The sequence below is a fragment of the Aythya ferina genome (genome assembly GCF_964211825.1).
Source record: "Aythya ferina genome assembly, chromosome: Z".
NCBI classification, from domain to species: domain Eukaryota; kingdom Metazoa; phylum Chordata; class Aves; order Anseriformes; family Anatidae; genus Aythya; species Aythya ferina.
In genome coordinates this window covers 77,108,163-77,121,318 of record NC_140299.1, presented here as the reverse complement: position 1 = coordinate 77,121,318, position 13,156 = coordinate 77,108,163, and the positions used below count along the sequence as shown (strand labels likewise).

Here is a 13,156-nt window from a genome sequence, read left to right as displayed (position 1 = left end):
CAGTGAGTTATGAAGCTACCACAAGATCTGGGGACCAGACCAAGACTTGAATTTTGAGTGTATAGGTCATGATTTTGGTGCCTGACTCCTGTCTTGCTCCAACTGTGAAATAACCTCCTGCAAGTCATTTTCTTGTTCATGCCAACTAAACTGTGAAGGGTTTTCAAAAGAAGGTTTTACAAATACAGTTGCAGATATCATTTGGGGATGATGGAAGGAAGGTGTCTGTGTACAGAAAATTGTCCAAGAAAGATGATTCTAGTTAGGCACCAATGGTTTTAGTATATCTTTGCATGTGATTTGGCCAATGCCCTTTTGTATATCGGAACCAAAAAATAACATGAAAAGTCATTCATATGAGCCCCACTTGGCTTGTGTTTAAATGCATAAAGTAATGAGTATGATGCCTGGCAAAGCTGAGCTTACTGTAGAAATGTGAACAAATCACACTTACACAATGATTTCTGTACAATATTCTGTATTCTAGTTACATATCAAACAAACCCTTAGGGCCTGAGACCTCTGTTTTTAAACAGCAATTTCTGAGGTTCTTCCTGAAATAAAGACATGTAAAAATACAGATTGTGGATTGAAGAAACAACGAGGTTGCCACAGGGTGAGGCAGAGCAAGGGAACCATAAGCAAACCTTCCAATTCACTTTTTGGTCACTCAGTAAAGAAAGTTTGCGTCAGTTTCCTCCATGTGCAGAATATACATGCATATTCAGTAGCAATGTACTTAATTGTTGCTATGGTCTGTCCAAATGTAGCAGAAGCGTAAAGGTTTGATTTTCCATGACCCTTTAGAGAGCGTGAGTCACCCTCAGAACGGTAGCCAGGCTTGCAGTCAGTCAGACTAATTAGAGGTACACTGCTCGTGCTTGTGCTGGAGCCTGACAGATCCTTCCTCACTGAGGTCTTCCTGCAAAGCTCTTACATGTACTAAGTCCTAGAACTTACAGGCAGAGATGTCATATTTCCCACCAGTCCTGAATACTTTAATCTGACAATACCTTGTAGCTAGATTATTCTTGCAAGGTTTCTTCATACTACCAAGTTACACAGTGCTTGGATAATGAAAGGTTTTTATTGTATGCACTGAGAATTACTCAGTCATGCTTTTAACATAGCTTGTACTTTGGTACTAATTGTGTTCAATCTGGAGTGACAGGCTAGCACTGATACCATGGAATCAGGACTGGCACTCTTCCCCAAATGACGGTTGTTTCTTTGCACTTGAAACTAACTAGAAGACGAAGGTGCAGTCCTTTGATTGCTTTCTGAAATAAACTAGGAGTAGTTCAGGGATGAATTTTTCTTGAAAGCCAATTTTAATATCTTTTATCTTTTTATTTTCCAAATGTATAAATGTTTTGTTGGAAGTGAAGATATGAAAATCTCCTGTAGCACAACTGTATGCAGTATTTGTGCTTTTACGCTGGAAAATGAAATACCGTTGTAGAGGACTGCATCACTGGAGTAATTCCAGTAAACTGTGATAGAATGTGATCTTCTGTATAGAAGATTAAGAGTTATTCCACTGATGTCATTGAAGTGACGATCTGTTTACACTTTGGCATAAGAGCAGATATATTAAAATCGTAAGGCAAAATCCATCTATTTGAAAATATACCAATTTCATTGTAAACAGTCTTTCCATAGATCTCTCTCCCCTCCTGGTCATCTCCAGTGCTGGGCTCCCAGCAGGGTTTTATCATTAGCCCGTCACTTTAAAGTAATCAGTTATAGCCAGCAGCAGTGCTGGTCTTTCTCAATGTCTGTGCCCATCTGCTATTTTCAGCTTGCTGCTGGAAATGGGGGCAGAGGACATTGAGTCTGCACGCAGTATCTCCACATTGTGTGAGTACTCTTAGAGGCATCCAAACCTTGACTTCAGCTGTACATGTAGTTTCCTCTCTCTTTCACATCTGGTATTTTTAATCCTTCATTATGTTTTACTTCTCCCTTCAGTAATTAATTCCTCCTTCCTCTCCACCGGAGCTTTTTCTCTTCCAGATGCCTCTCAAAATTTTCCCATTGTACAGCCATAGTACAATAGTCTCACTGTAATATATAATTCCTGTCCTCACTGACATTTCTTCTTATTTGGTACCTCTCTGGTTAATTCATCTTGCATTTTAGAAATGTGACCACTTCTTTTCTTTCTACATGTTTGTCTTTTCTGCTTTCCCCATTTCCTTCAAACACATCTCTCCTCAGTTTCTCTTGTTTGTCACTTACGGACTGAAAGATCCTAACCATATAGCTATTCACAGGATGAAGGGAAGTGGCAGGGAAAAGATTTCAGTGCATTGATTTTCTTGCTCATAGTGTGAATATCAACTACGTCTGGGAGAGTCTGTGGAAACACCATGGGTTGTATGTGCCAGCATTGGAAATCTGAATTGGAAAGCAGTCAGGTTTTTTTTCTTCCCTGCATGTAAAAAGGCTTCCAGCTTGGGAGGCATTCTTGGTGAGCGGATTAGAGTTTTCTGTCCGTCTCTGATTATCACAGAGTCCTGTACACTTTAGGTGTGATGCTTGGGCAGCTGGCACGTCCTGGTGAGCCAGGTGTACCTGCAGATCTCCTGGGAGAACTTCTCATGCGACGTCTCAGGGCGTAATGTTATGTAACAGAAAATCAGAATAAAAAAGTAGTGAGAAACTAATACAATTAGTCCAAATCTATTCAGCAAAGACTGTCATGAGGGTGTAGAATTACAATTATCCTGACAACTTGTACTCCTCCTCCTTCTCTTCACGTGGCAATCATAGGCTTCTGAAGCCAATCTGCCTTTTATTTATTTATTTTTAATGCCTTGTAAACAGATGCCCAAGAAGTTGAAGTCTTGGGTCTATTTTGCAAGCTGAACTTAAATTATCTTTACAGTTTGGATGTAGAGTTACACTGCAGTTGGATAATATTATTCTGTGAAATGGTTCCCTTTAGACTTTCTTCATGATGCCTCCATATACAGTTCTGTCCCCTCCCCTTTCTTGCTCCTGCATTCCCTCCTTCCTGGTATCCTTTGTAGTCCTTATGACTGTGACTGAAATACTCAAAATATTTTCCAAATAAATTAAGTTCTCAGGTTTTAGCTCCCTTTTGTTTGCCTGGGGTTATTCAAGTTTCCTCACCTTGTTTAAATGAAGAATGTTTCCTCTCACTGAAGAAAATTTAAAGAAAGAGGAGCGGAAAATGTTTGGGGGTTTCACTGAACCTATTACAAAACTTGAAAATTACATTCTCTGTATAATCACCTGTAGTACAGATTTACTACAGTAAATTTGTTGTTGAACCTCGTTGGCTCAGCTAAGTTCTGTTTTTCTCACTTTCTGCTGCCATCATTGCAGTCTGTCTTGTTGTGCAGTGATTCCAAATCCATCATCCCCTTTATTTCATTTTATTTTATTTCATTTTATTTTATTTTATTTTATTTTATTTTATTTTATTTTATTTTATTTTATTTTATTTTATTTTATTTTATTTTTTAATTTTTGACTCAGCTGGATAGGTTGCTTCTGAAACACTGCTCATACTGCAGAACAGCTTTTTGAGCTCCTCCTGGCGAGAGAATGTGCAAGCACTTTCTAAAGAGAACAGTACTGTCCAGTCCAGTGGATGGTACCCATCAACAGGCTGGCTGTGAATCTGCTTGAAATATAATCTTACTGACTTAGCTCTGTAGCTGTAAAGGAGGTGTTGTGTTTTTTACCCCACTAAGCAGCAATTAAAACATGGGTGTGTTATCAGCATCGCTTTCAGCATTCATGGCCAGTTGGGGTCGTCTGTCCTGCTTCTGTCCCCTCCCAGCTCCTGCTGCACCCCCAGCCTCCTTGCTCGCAGGACAGTGTGAGGAGATGGAAAATTCTTGGCTTAATGAAAGCACTGCTCTGCAACAATAAAAACGTGTGTGTGTTATCAGCACCACTTTCATCAAAAATTTCAAAGATAACATTATACCAGCTACTATGAAGAAAATTATCTGTCCTAACCAAACCAGGACAGGAGGCTTTTGCTTTCATAATGCAGGTGGGTGTCAGCAAAATGAATAAATTTCCCCCTGTTGCCACACTGCTCTACTGCTGGAAACTTTGATAAATGGTGCTGAACCTTGTGTACAATGCTTTTGATCAGTGAAGAACTTCATACATCATATTCTTATTCCAGGTGACTCCAGGGCAGCTTTCTCACTTAACTAATCTGCTGTCATTTTTTCTATATTTGCACATTTCATAAGTGATTTTGTACTGTATATATTAAATAAATACCTTTTCTCATCACCGACAATAATGGACTTACAAATAGAACTTGAATTTTTGCACCAAAATTTTAAATAATTTTTATTTTTGAGCCAAATAGAAATCTAAATAAACCCCAGAAATCGTTAGGTTAATATGGACTCTAAAATATACTAGAGGTATGTACCCTTTCATGAAGGATTATCAAATCAAAAAATGCATGTGGGAAAATTTAGAACTTCTTGTCTGACTGTATTCTTTCTGTGATATGTAAATTTCAGTGAAAATTTTCCTTGAATGTTGGGATAGTCCAAATTCTGACACATGCAGCCATTTAAATGTAAGTGAGTATAGCAGCTTTACTCAGCCTTCACTTCTACTCAGCAAAAAGTTGGGAGCCTGTTTGCTTCTGCCAGGACTGCTGGGTGCTGCAGTCTGCCTTGTGCTGGGGGATGGTGGCAGCGTTTTGTTGCTGTTGGCAAGATGGGAGACTTTCAGATCAGAAGAGCTGAAGAATTAGGGAAACGTGTTAACAGGTGATAACAACAGATGAAGAATGTCACGAGTACTCTAAAATTATATGTAGATATATGACATACACATATACAGTATATCTATACGTATTGGTATCTATATTTCGGTCTGTATGTACCAATAGTATAAATAGACATATTTACGTAATAAGTAAGTATATATTCAAAAATAATGACCCTAATAGAGGTAGCTATAATATACGCATATAACAATTACCTGTTAGTTATCTGATAGTTATCTCTCTATGCAAATATAACGGATATTTATCTATAAAGTTAAGAATTGATAGCTAAGTATTTTGGTGTGGTTTTGTAATTCCAAGGTTAAACTTTCTACAAAGATTTAAATATTGTGAAATTGATTTCCATAGATTTTTTTAGCCATTGCTCATCATGTTAGCATCTTGGGATTCTGTATATCCCTAACTTCAGCTGTAAAAATAGATTAGCTTCCCAATTGTCTTTTGAATTCCACCTTTTTTCATTGTGTTTTCTCCTTACATTTTGAGAAGCAACTTGCACTTTGTTTTAAAAAGAATGCCACCAAACAGACAAAAAACAACCACAAATCTTCCAATATGAACAAACATCATGAAGGACTAATACACAAATACTAGCTGGTTTCAGAATGTGAATTAGCTCTTGTAAAAGTGAGGAGACTTTTGAAAACTCAAAAGGGGATACTTTTAAGTGGAGGAATGCCCAGGTCTTTACTGAGGAAGAGCAGCAGGGCATTTGTGGGCAAGAAGGCAGCCTAATCCCTCACCTCATGCTGCCAGTTTGAACACTAAGCTTCCTCAAAAAGCCCTGTCAGAATGATTGGGGCACCACCGTCCTTAATGAACATGTATCCTCCTAGTGTCAGTATTTCAGTGCTTTTCTAAACTAAGCATCACCTTCCTGTGTGACTTCGGGTGCACTATGGTGCATCCACTTAAGTGAGATGGATGGTGTGATGATGTGTGTCTACCAGACATGATTCTCCCTAGAGGCATTTGACTCTTTCCCTTCCAGGGAGATGGACAGAGCTCCAGAAATTCTGCCAATTTAGGAGTCTATTGCAACATAAGGGGAGGTATCTGGTTCTTTGGGAAAACAAAATATACAGCCCCTGTACAGAGGTGCCAAATATTCCCCAGTTTTGGTAACTTTATTGCTGGCTCTGCTTCTGTTCCCATGGAAACGAGCAGGGGCTTGCCGCAAACATAGTCTTACTTGCAAGTAGCTGTGGGTTATGAAGGAAAACCTACAGATGCACTGGATTAGCAAAGACTTGGTGTTTAGTTTCATTACCCAAATACTAGCTTTGAGCTAAATCCAAGTCTTCGTGGAGTCTGCTCCAATACTTAACTCTAAGTTCCTACCTTAAAATTTGTACATTGTTCTAATATTTGATTTTATCCACTATCAGGTATCAACATAAATTGTTGTCTGTTTCTGTTTTTGAGTGGTGATCCTGTGTAAGGTATTAGTCAGCCTTAGAAATAATTAAAATGCCAGAACTCTTAAGTGCAGTACCAGAGAACACTGGTCTGATTTATCATGCTTATATAGGTTGAATAATCCACTACATCAAATAAAAAGCAGACCTTTCCAAAAAGAGGATTATGGAAGAAGAAATAGCAGAGGGGGAAGTAGGTAAATAGGAAAACTCTGTAAAATAGTGGAAAAAAAAAACCTGTGTCCACCCTGTTGCGTTAAGGGGTATAGCCAATTAACTGTTACGGATCTGATCAGAGTCAGGGTACTGAACTATCACAGTCACAGATTCACCAATAACCCATTAACCGATATGGGTCTGGTGGGATTCAGAGCACTGAACAACCACGGTCACGATTCACCAATAACATATAACTGCACTTACTCTAGTCGTGTTCAGTGAGAACTATCACGGCTAGGAACAATGCAGTTAAGTGCAATTTATTACAGCAACAGGTACACAGGTTCTTTGGATTGCTGGCAATAGTTACTGTCTGCAAAAGCAAGCTAGCATGCATGAAATACACAGGTGCACAGCCTGGAAATTAATGCATTAAGAGGCACAAAGACTCTACAGAGATTTCTAAGTTTCTGTGGAGACACACAGTACAATCAAGTGTTCAGATCACACACAGCGGTGTCCAGTGGGGGGGAAGAGAGGCTCAGCCCATCAGCTGATCCCAGGGGTCAGGAGGACCTCGGGACGGTGTCTCCCCTGACAGTGGTATCTTCCCTGACATCCCCTCTCTCTTAGGCCAATTTATATTATTTTCTATCTTTTAGGTGGAGTTCAGGTAATGCAGCTACACCCTACCATAAAAGCCTCTTCAATGTTGTACATTTTCTTTAAAATGTGAATGTTAGTTTTATTTTCCTACTTTAGGCAATTGCACCACACAACCTTGCTACGCAGTCCTCTCTGCTTTTCTGTTTTTCCACTTTTATAGTCATCACAGGACAATAGAGGATAAGGCACATTGTGGATACTGGTGAGATGTTTTCCTAAATTCAGAGCAAAAAGGTTAAGTGATTTGCCCAGTTCCACAAAGTAAGGGTTGGAAAATTAGATAAATAGTAGCCTTTCAGGTTACCACACATGTAGCCTGCTCACTACAACAGTTTTCCAAGTTTCATTAAATATTTTCTTACCAGATGGAATAGACAAAACTCAAAAAACTATCTTTTCAATTGCTTGATGAGTATTGTTAAAACAAAAGGAAGTAAAATTATTTTCCTTTGCAGGATTTTGAGCTAAATAATGAGTTGAAAATGAATGTGTTAAATTTGCTGGAAGAAGTTTTAAGAGACCCCGACCTTCTACCACAAGAAAGGAAGGCTACTGCAAATATACTGAGGTAAATGTGTTTCTAAATAATCTGTTTATGTGTGGTATGTGAAATAGATAGGAGAACATGTATCATAGAATTCACAGGGCTTTTCTCCAGATTATTTGATTTTGAAGGATTGTGAAGTTTTTTATTAGCTGTAAAATAGACCAACTTTGAAGCACTTCATCCAGCAGCAAAATATAGCATGTTTTCAGGTTAAATTGTAGTGATTACAGCTAAGTATACAGTAAAAATTGCACAATAGGGACTAAAGAATAATTAACAAAAAGTTTAGATGTCTTCAAAATGGATTAAGGAAAACTTAGCTATGTCTGTTATTTGGAATGTTTTAAAATTCCCTTGTAACTTTTTTAGTCTGGACATCCATCAAGTGTCAGAGCATGGTTTAAGTTTCATTCAGAAAATTCTCTTAAAAAAAAATCTGCCAGCCATTGGTTCAGTGTTTATGTGGTGGGGAAAAAATGCTGCCCAATAAAGCAACAAGACCATTCACTATAATATCGTGAAGAACTCCTATCTTAGTAATGAGCACTTCATGCTGCTAAGCTCTTGAGAGGCTGTTGATAGTCTAATGTGCCATGACATAGTCACTAGACCGTGCTTGCACTTTCCTTTGTGTTGACAGCTGTGTCTTAACTTCCTTGGGTAGCTTACAGAGAGGAATTATTATGTAATTAGTGCCATGAAATAAAAGATCTTTAAGTTTCCGTATAACTGGAATTATTTACCTTGGGGTTCAAATTCTTTATCACTTAGAGTTGGTGTTACAGAATTGAGTGTCTAGTTGTTCCAAAAGCAAAGCCTTGCATGCATTTATCAGTGAAAATAATTCATTCTAGTAAGTGTGAATGTTTTATGGTAACTGATTTCCATGTAAGTTATGCTATATTACTGAAGAAAAATATGCATTTAAAGACCAGGCAGTGCTTAAAACAAGACGTGATGAAAAGCACAGATGAAGCTGTGACATGCATAGTATTTTTGTAAGTATTCTGCTGGAAAGGCAACTAGGGTGCAATAAATGTAATGTGTCTGAATTTTCTAAGAACATTTGACAGGTTTCCTCACTGGATGCTTGTATGAAAAGGAATGTCAGAATAAGAAGAAGTTGTTCACCTGAGGGGAAAATATCAAATAAAGGATAAGAAACAAAAATAAGCTCTTAATATAAGCAGTTCATGTTAATAGGATCCTACTTAGTTTCTACATAGAAATAAGCCTTTTTGTTAATTACACTGTATGTGCTGTTATTCAAAGTTTTTTTTTTTTTTTAAGTTAATGTCACATATTTCTTTGGAAGAAATAACAAGAAGAACAAAAAAGGATTAGTTATGTTACAGTGTAGCGGGTTTTAGTAATACCTCTGATAGCAAAGTTTCTGTCAGATTGCTCACAGTGGGAAAAGTTAGCCTTAAGACCTTTAGCTTCTTAAGAAAATAAGTCTGAAACAAATGTAGATTGATTGTTTCTTGCACAGTAATAGAACAGATTTATAGGCCTTTAAGCATACATTTTTTTTTTACAATTTTCTCTGTCCAGTTTTGATTTAGTCATTTTCCATTAAGTGTTGCATCAACAAATGCAACTTTAGTAATTATTTTTAAATTGCAAGCTGCCCCCAGTTGCATCCTGTTACTGCTGTTCTATGAAATGTGAGGTATTGTTTTTCATCACTTTGCTTTTAACACTTACTACTTTAGTATCTTATCTCACTGTATATGCTAGCAAACACAGTTAATCTGATATTTCCACTGATACTTCTATTTTAATGAAGACTGAATTTTCGGCAATTCTGAGAATTTTAAAGGGTTTCTTTTGTGAAAAAGAAAAAAGTTAAATTCTTTAAGAAGTAAATATTTTGAAAGTTTTTTTTTTTTAACTGAGAAATATTTAGAAGTAAAAGAAAAAAGGAGTAGAAATTAAAATTTTAGTAAAAATGAAAAATATAGTCACAGATATTGAACTAAAAGTTAACTAAAAATTCACTAATTTGAAATATTTTGTAGAACATATTGTGTTTTTAAAATCCTTCTTTTGTAGCCATTATCCTCACAATATTTCTGTAAATACTTAGGCACTTTACAAGCAGGAAAGTAAAACCAATGACATATTTGAGGTCTCAGTGGGAGTTTCTGTTGGAAAGATAGGTAGAGAATGAAAATTTCTTGAGATAAGACCCTCAACAAAGCCATCTTTGATCAGGGTTTGCAGCTGGACACTGTAATCCTGTCAGACTTTTCAAATAAAGTAGTTTGATTGTAGGTTTGGTCATAGAGTTGCAAGTATTTGTTTACGTACCAGAAACTTTCACTAGAAAAAAGAGCCATCGGTGGCTCAGCATACAGAACTGATCCTTTTGACTCAATGTGGCATGAATGTTGATTTCCTTCAAAATGAGGTATGAAATTCAAGCCTTGGCTAACAGTGCTTTTTAGTAGTCCTGCATTACTTTTCAATGATGTTGTTAATGTATATGCAACACTTGTATGTTGAATGTTCCTAAAATAAATAAATAAATAAATAAAAGTTGTTAGTCAAAGTCCAATATACATCAGTGACACAGCGTTGTTGCCTCAAGGGCTCCAAAACCTGCTGTGTTCCATTCTCTGTGGTAACCATGTTTCTGTAGCAGCTGAAGTTTCTCCTGTGTCATAATCTCTGTGCTTTTTATTTGTACAAACTGCTCATAAACTTTCAAATAAAAGTTGTTGCATGAATAAAATTTCAGGTGGAAGCTGTTGCATAAATACAACCTTCATAATGTAAACTGCTGTTAAGCTGTAGTAAATAATACCTGAGGCTGTAATCTTCAAGTTAAAAATGTTAGGACTTAAAAAATACTGCCCCAAAGACTTAACACTGAATAAAAAAAATCTAAAGTTCTTGGGTGCTCTCTCCAGCCACACAGGAGTCAGTTGTTTGTCAGACACATGAAATTTTGTTAAGTCATCTGATCAAGAGAAAGTAATTCTCCAGGAATGGAACTGCTTTGGTGACCTTATGAGAAAGAACATAAAGGAGCAATTCTGACTTTGGATGAAAACCATTCAGCCAAGATGAAATACACAGATGTGTCATATATCTCACCCTTTCACTGTAAGGGGGAACTCTGATTCTTAAATCACCTCAGCAAAATGGGCTGTATGGTAATTAAGAGTAGTTTCCAAGCTTTTGAAAAGTACTGTAGTTACTCCCAAAGATATGTTCTCAGCAAGGCTATATAGTTAACTGAGAAGAGGAAATTATAGGACTTCAGAAATAATCTGCAATTAAATGGAGTTTTTCATGTGTAACTGTAGATCTGTGGTAATGACGCAGGGGTGCACATTCCTTTACTCTTCCACAAGTCTTCATTTGTATTGAATGTTATTAAAGGAAAAGTATTTATAACATTAAAAAGATGATCATGTTGGTAGTCCTAAGCGTGGAGAATGAACACACACTTCTGGCTGCCACTGCAGGCATGACCTCAGGAGCAGTGAGCAGCAAGACAAGACTCCCTCTGATACACTGGCTTCTCAGCTCATTAGTGGATTCACAGGTCAAGCCAACTCCAGACTGTTCTTTTAACACTTAACTTTTTAAATCCCCAAATATAAAATTGAGTAATAGTTTCAGTCAGGAAGGTTTGGCTTTTCTGGCAGGTTGAAAATGCGCTTGCTCAATTCTGGAACAGATTTCATGAAGAACGACAAACCAACAGATGAAGAAGAGACAGTATCCACATGCCTGCATCCTATCTGATAATGTAATTGTATGAACCAAGTGGGTACCAGGCTTTCTATAGTGCCAGATGAACATAGTTTTCTTTGTTTTTACACTGTGCACAAATATATAAGCACTAAACACAGAGGTACTTTTGGTGCAAAAAGCGGACCCAGTAACACAGAAATGGTTCCTTCTCCTAGCATTACTGTCTGATGCCTTCTGTGGTACCATGTCTGGTTGTCGAAGTAGGTCAAGGGAAGCACTTAACTTGGATATTTTTCTCTATTGCATGTCTCTGAAGATTACTCTTTCTTGTAGTAGGTATAACCAAGACTGTTGAACTTGAATAAAAGTTGCTGAATTTTAAGCAAATGCTCCCATACTGCACTGACACATTGTAAAGAAGTACTGTGTTGAACACCAGAGTATTTATTTCTCATATTGTCATTATGTGTTTTATCTACATCAGATTACAGATTTTCTATCATCTGCCAACATGCCATATTATAGTCAATGTTCTGAACATTAAGAGGAGGCCTGTAATGGAAAAAAAATATTTTATGAGTTCCTTGACCTGTTCATAGGCATAGGTTATACTGACAAGATGAGGGGAAACGGGATTTCCTCTTAGCACTGACTTAAAAAAAATGCTGTGGTGGGACCCACTCTACCTGAAAGACCTAGCTATAAACAAGCTGTAGGCAGCTAATGAAGCACTCCTTCCAAAGTAATTGCCTGTTGAGAGAGATGGTGATTCTGTCCAAAAGTGGTATGAACTTAGGCATGTGGACTTCTCTGGAGATCATGACACCTTGCTTTCTCTGACAATTAGAGGATATAGGCACTGACTTGAGTAGGATCTGAATTCCATCCTAGATGTCTTAAAGGTAGGTTATCTAGAGTCTGTCTTGTTTTAGAGATTTGTAGAGGTGTTCACAGGTATTGTGTTTCTCTTCTGGCTCAAGTAGTAATGTCTGTTTTGGAGAAATGCTTCTTAATTCATCACCGCCACATTACCCTCCATGGAAAGCTGTTACCTGTATGGTTTTCTTCTAGGTGGAGGGATCTCAACTGATGTTACTTAAAGGAAGAATATAAATTAGAAGAGTTTTTACTGAAGAGTTTTTATTTCAAATCATGAAGGTTTTTGGCATCATATTTTGTATGTGAAAGCATAGATGCGTGAGGACTGAAGGTTTTGATGAAACTTCCATTCAAAAGTCTTCCCTGGGTCAGGATGGAAACATAAAATTGGGGGTGAGCCAGTGAACATACCCCTCATGAAAATAGTAATTCATCCAATGCTAAGTGTGTCATAAAACAGGCTTTTTAGTTGCTCTGAAGAGGTGCTTACTGTCTGCTTTTACATCTGAAAAGTGCTGGCATATCAAAATATGTGTAGCAGTTGGTGTTTGTCAGTCAGCCCTCACTATAGGTCTTTGCTTCCCTGTGTTTCTTTACTCGAAAATGTAGAGGAATGCAGAGTGAAATTAAGAAAAGCTTTTCTTACTGTAAACTCGTTGTTCAGATACTTTTAGAGCCTGCATATAAGTATATGCCATAGACTATCTCCTTGATTTTGGACACAAGTGTCTTCTTTTAGAAACTGGCCCAGCCTGTGAGTGTATGTGTGTATATGCATGTATATTTTTTTTCCTGGAAAATCAGTGCCTTTTAATCATATTTGTTAACAGAGATTAGAGGAGGAAAGGTTGATTTATACTCCAAAAACATTATGGTAAGCTCTGGGAAAGAGGCAGTACAGAAACAGAATGGCAAAGGAAGTGTTTATGAGAGATACTGAACTAGTTCATGCCTTCCTGAGTCATTAGAGAGAACAGCTGG

General features: G+C 37.4%; 1 protein-coding gene across 1 annotated transcript in view; it reads left to right on the top strand.

The window, feature by feature from the left end:
• The window catches only part of RASGRF2 (Ras protein specific guanine nucleotide releasing factor 2), a 153,401-nt gene that overhangs the window by 113,073 nt on the left and 27,172 nt on the right, over positions 1 to 13,156 (top strand). The window contains exon 19 of the mRNA XM_084505164.1: positions 7,497 to 7,609. Coding sequence (XP_084361290.1) covers positions 7,497 to 7,609 — 113 coding nt within the window. The remainder of the gene's footprint in view (positions 1 to 7,496; positions 7,610 to 13,156) is intronic.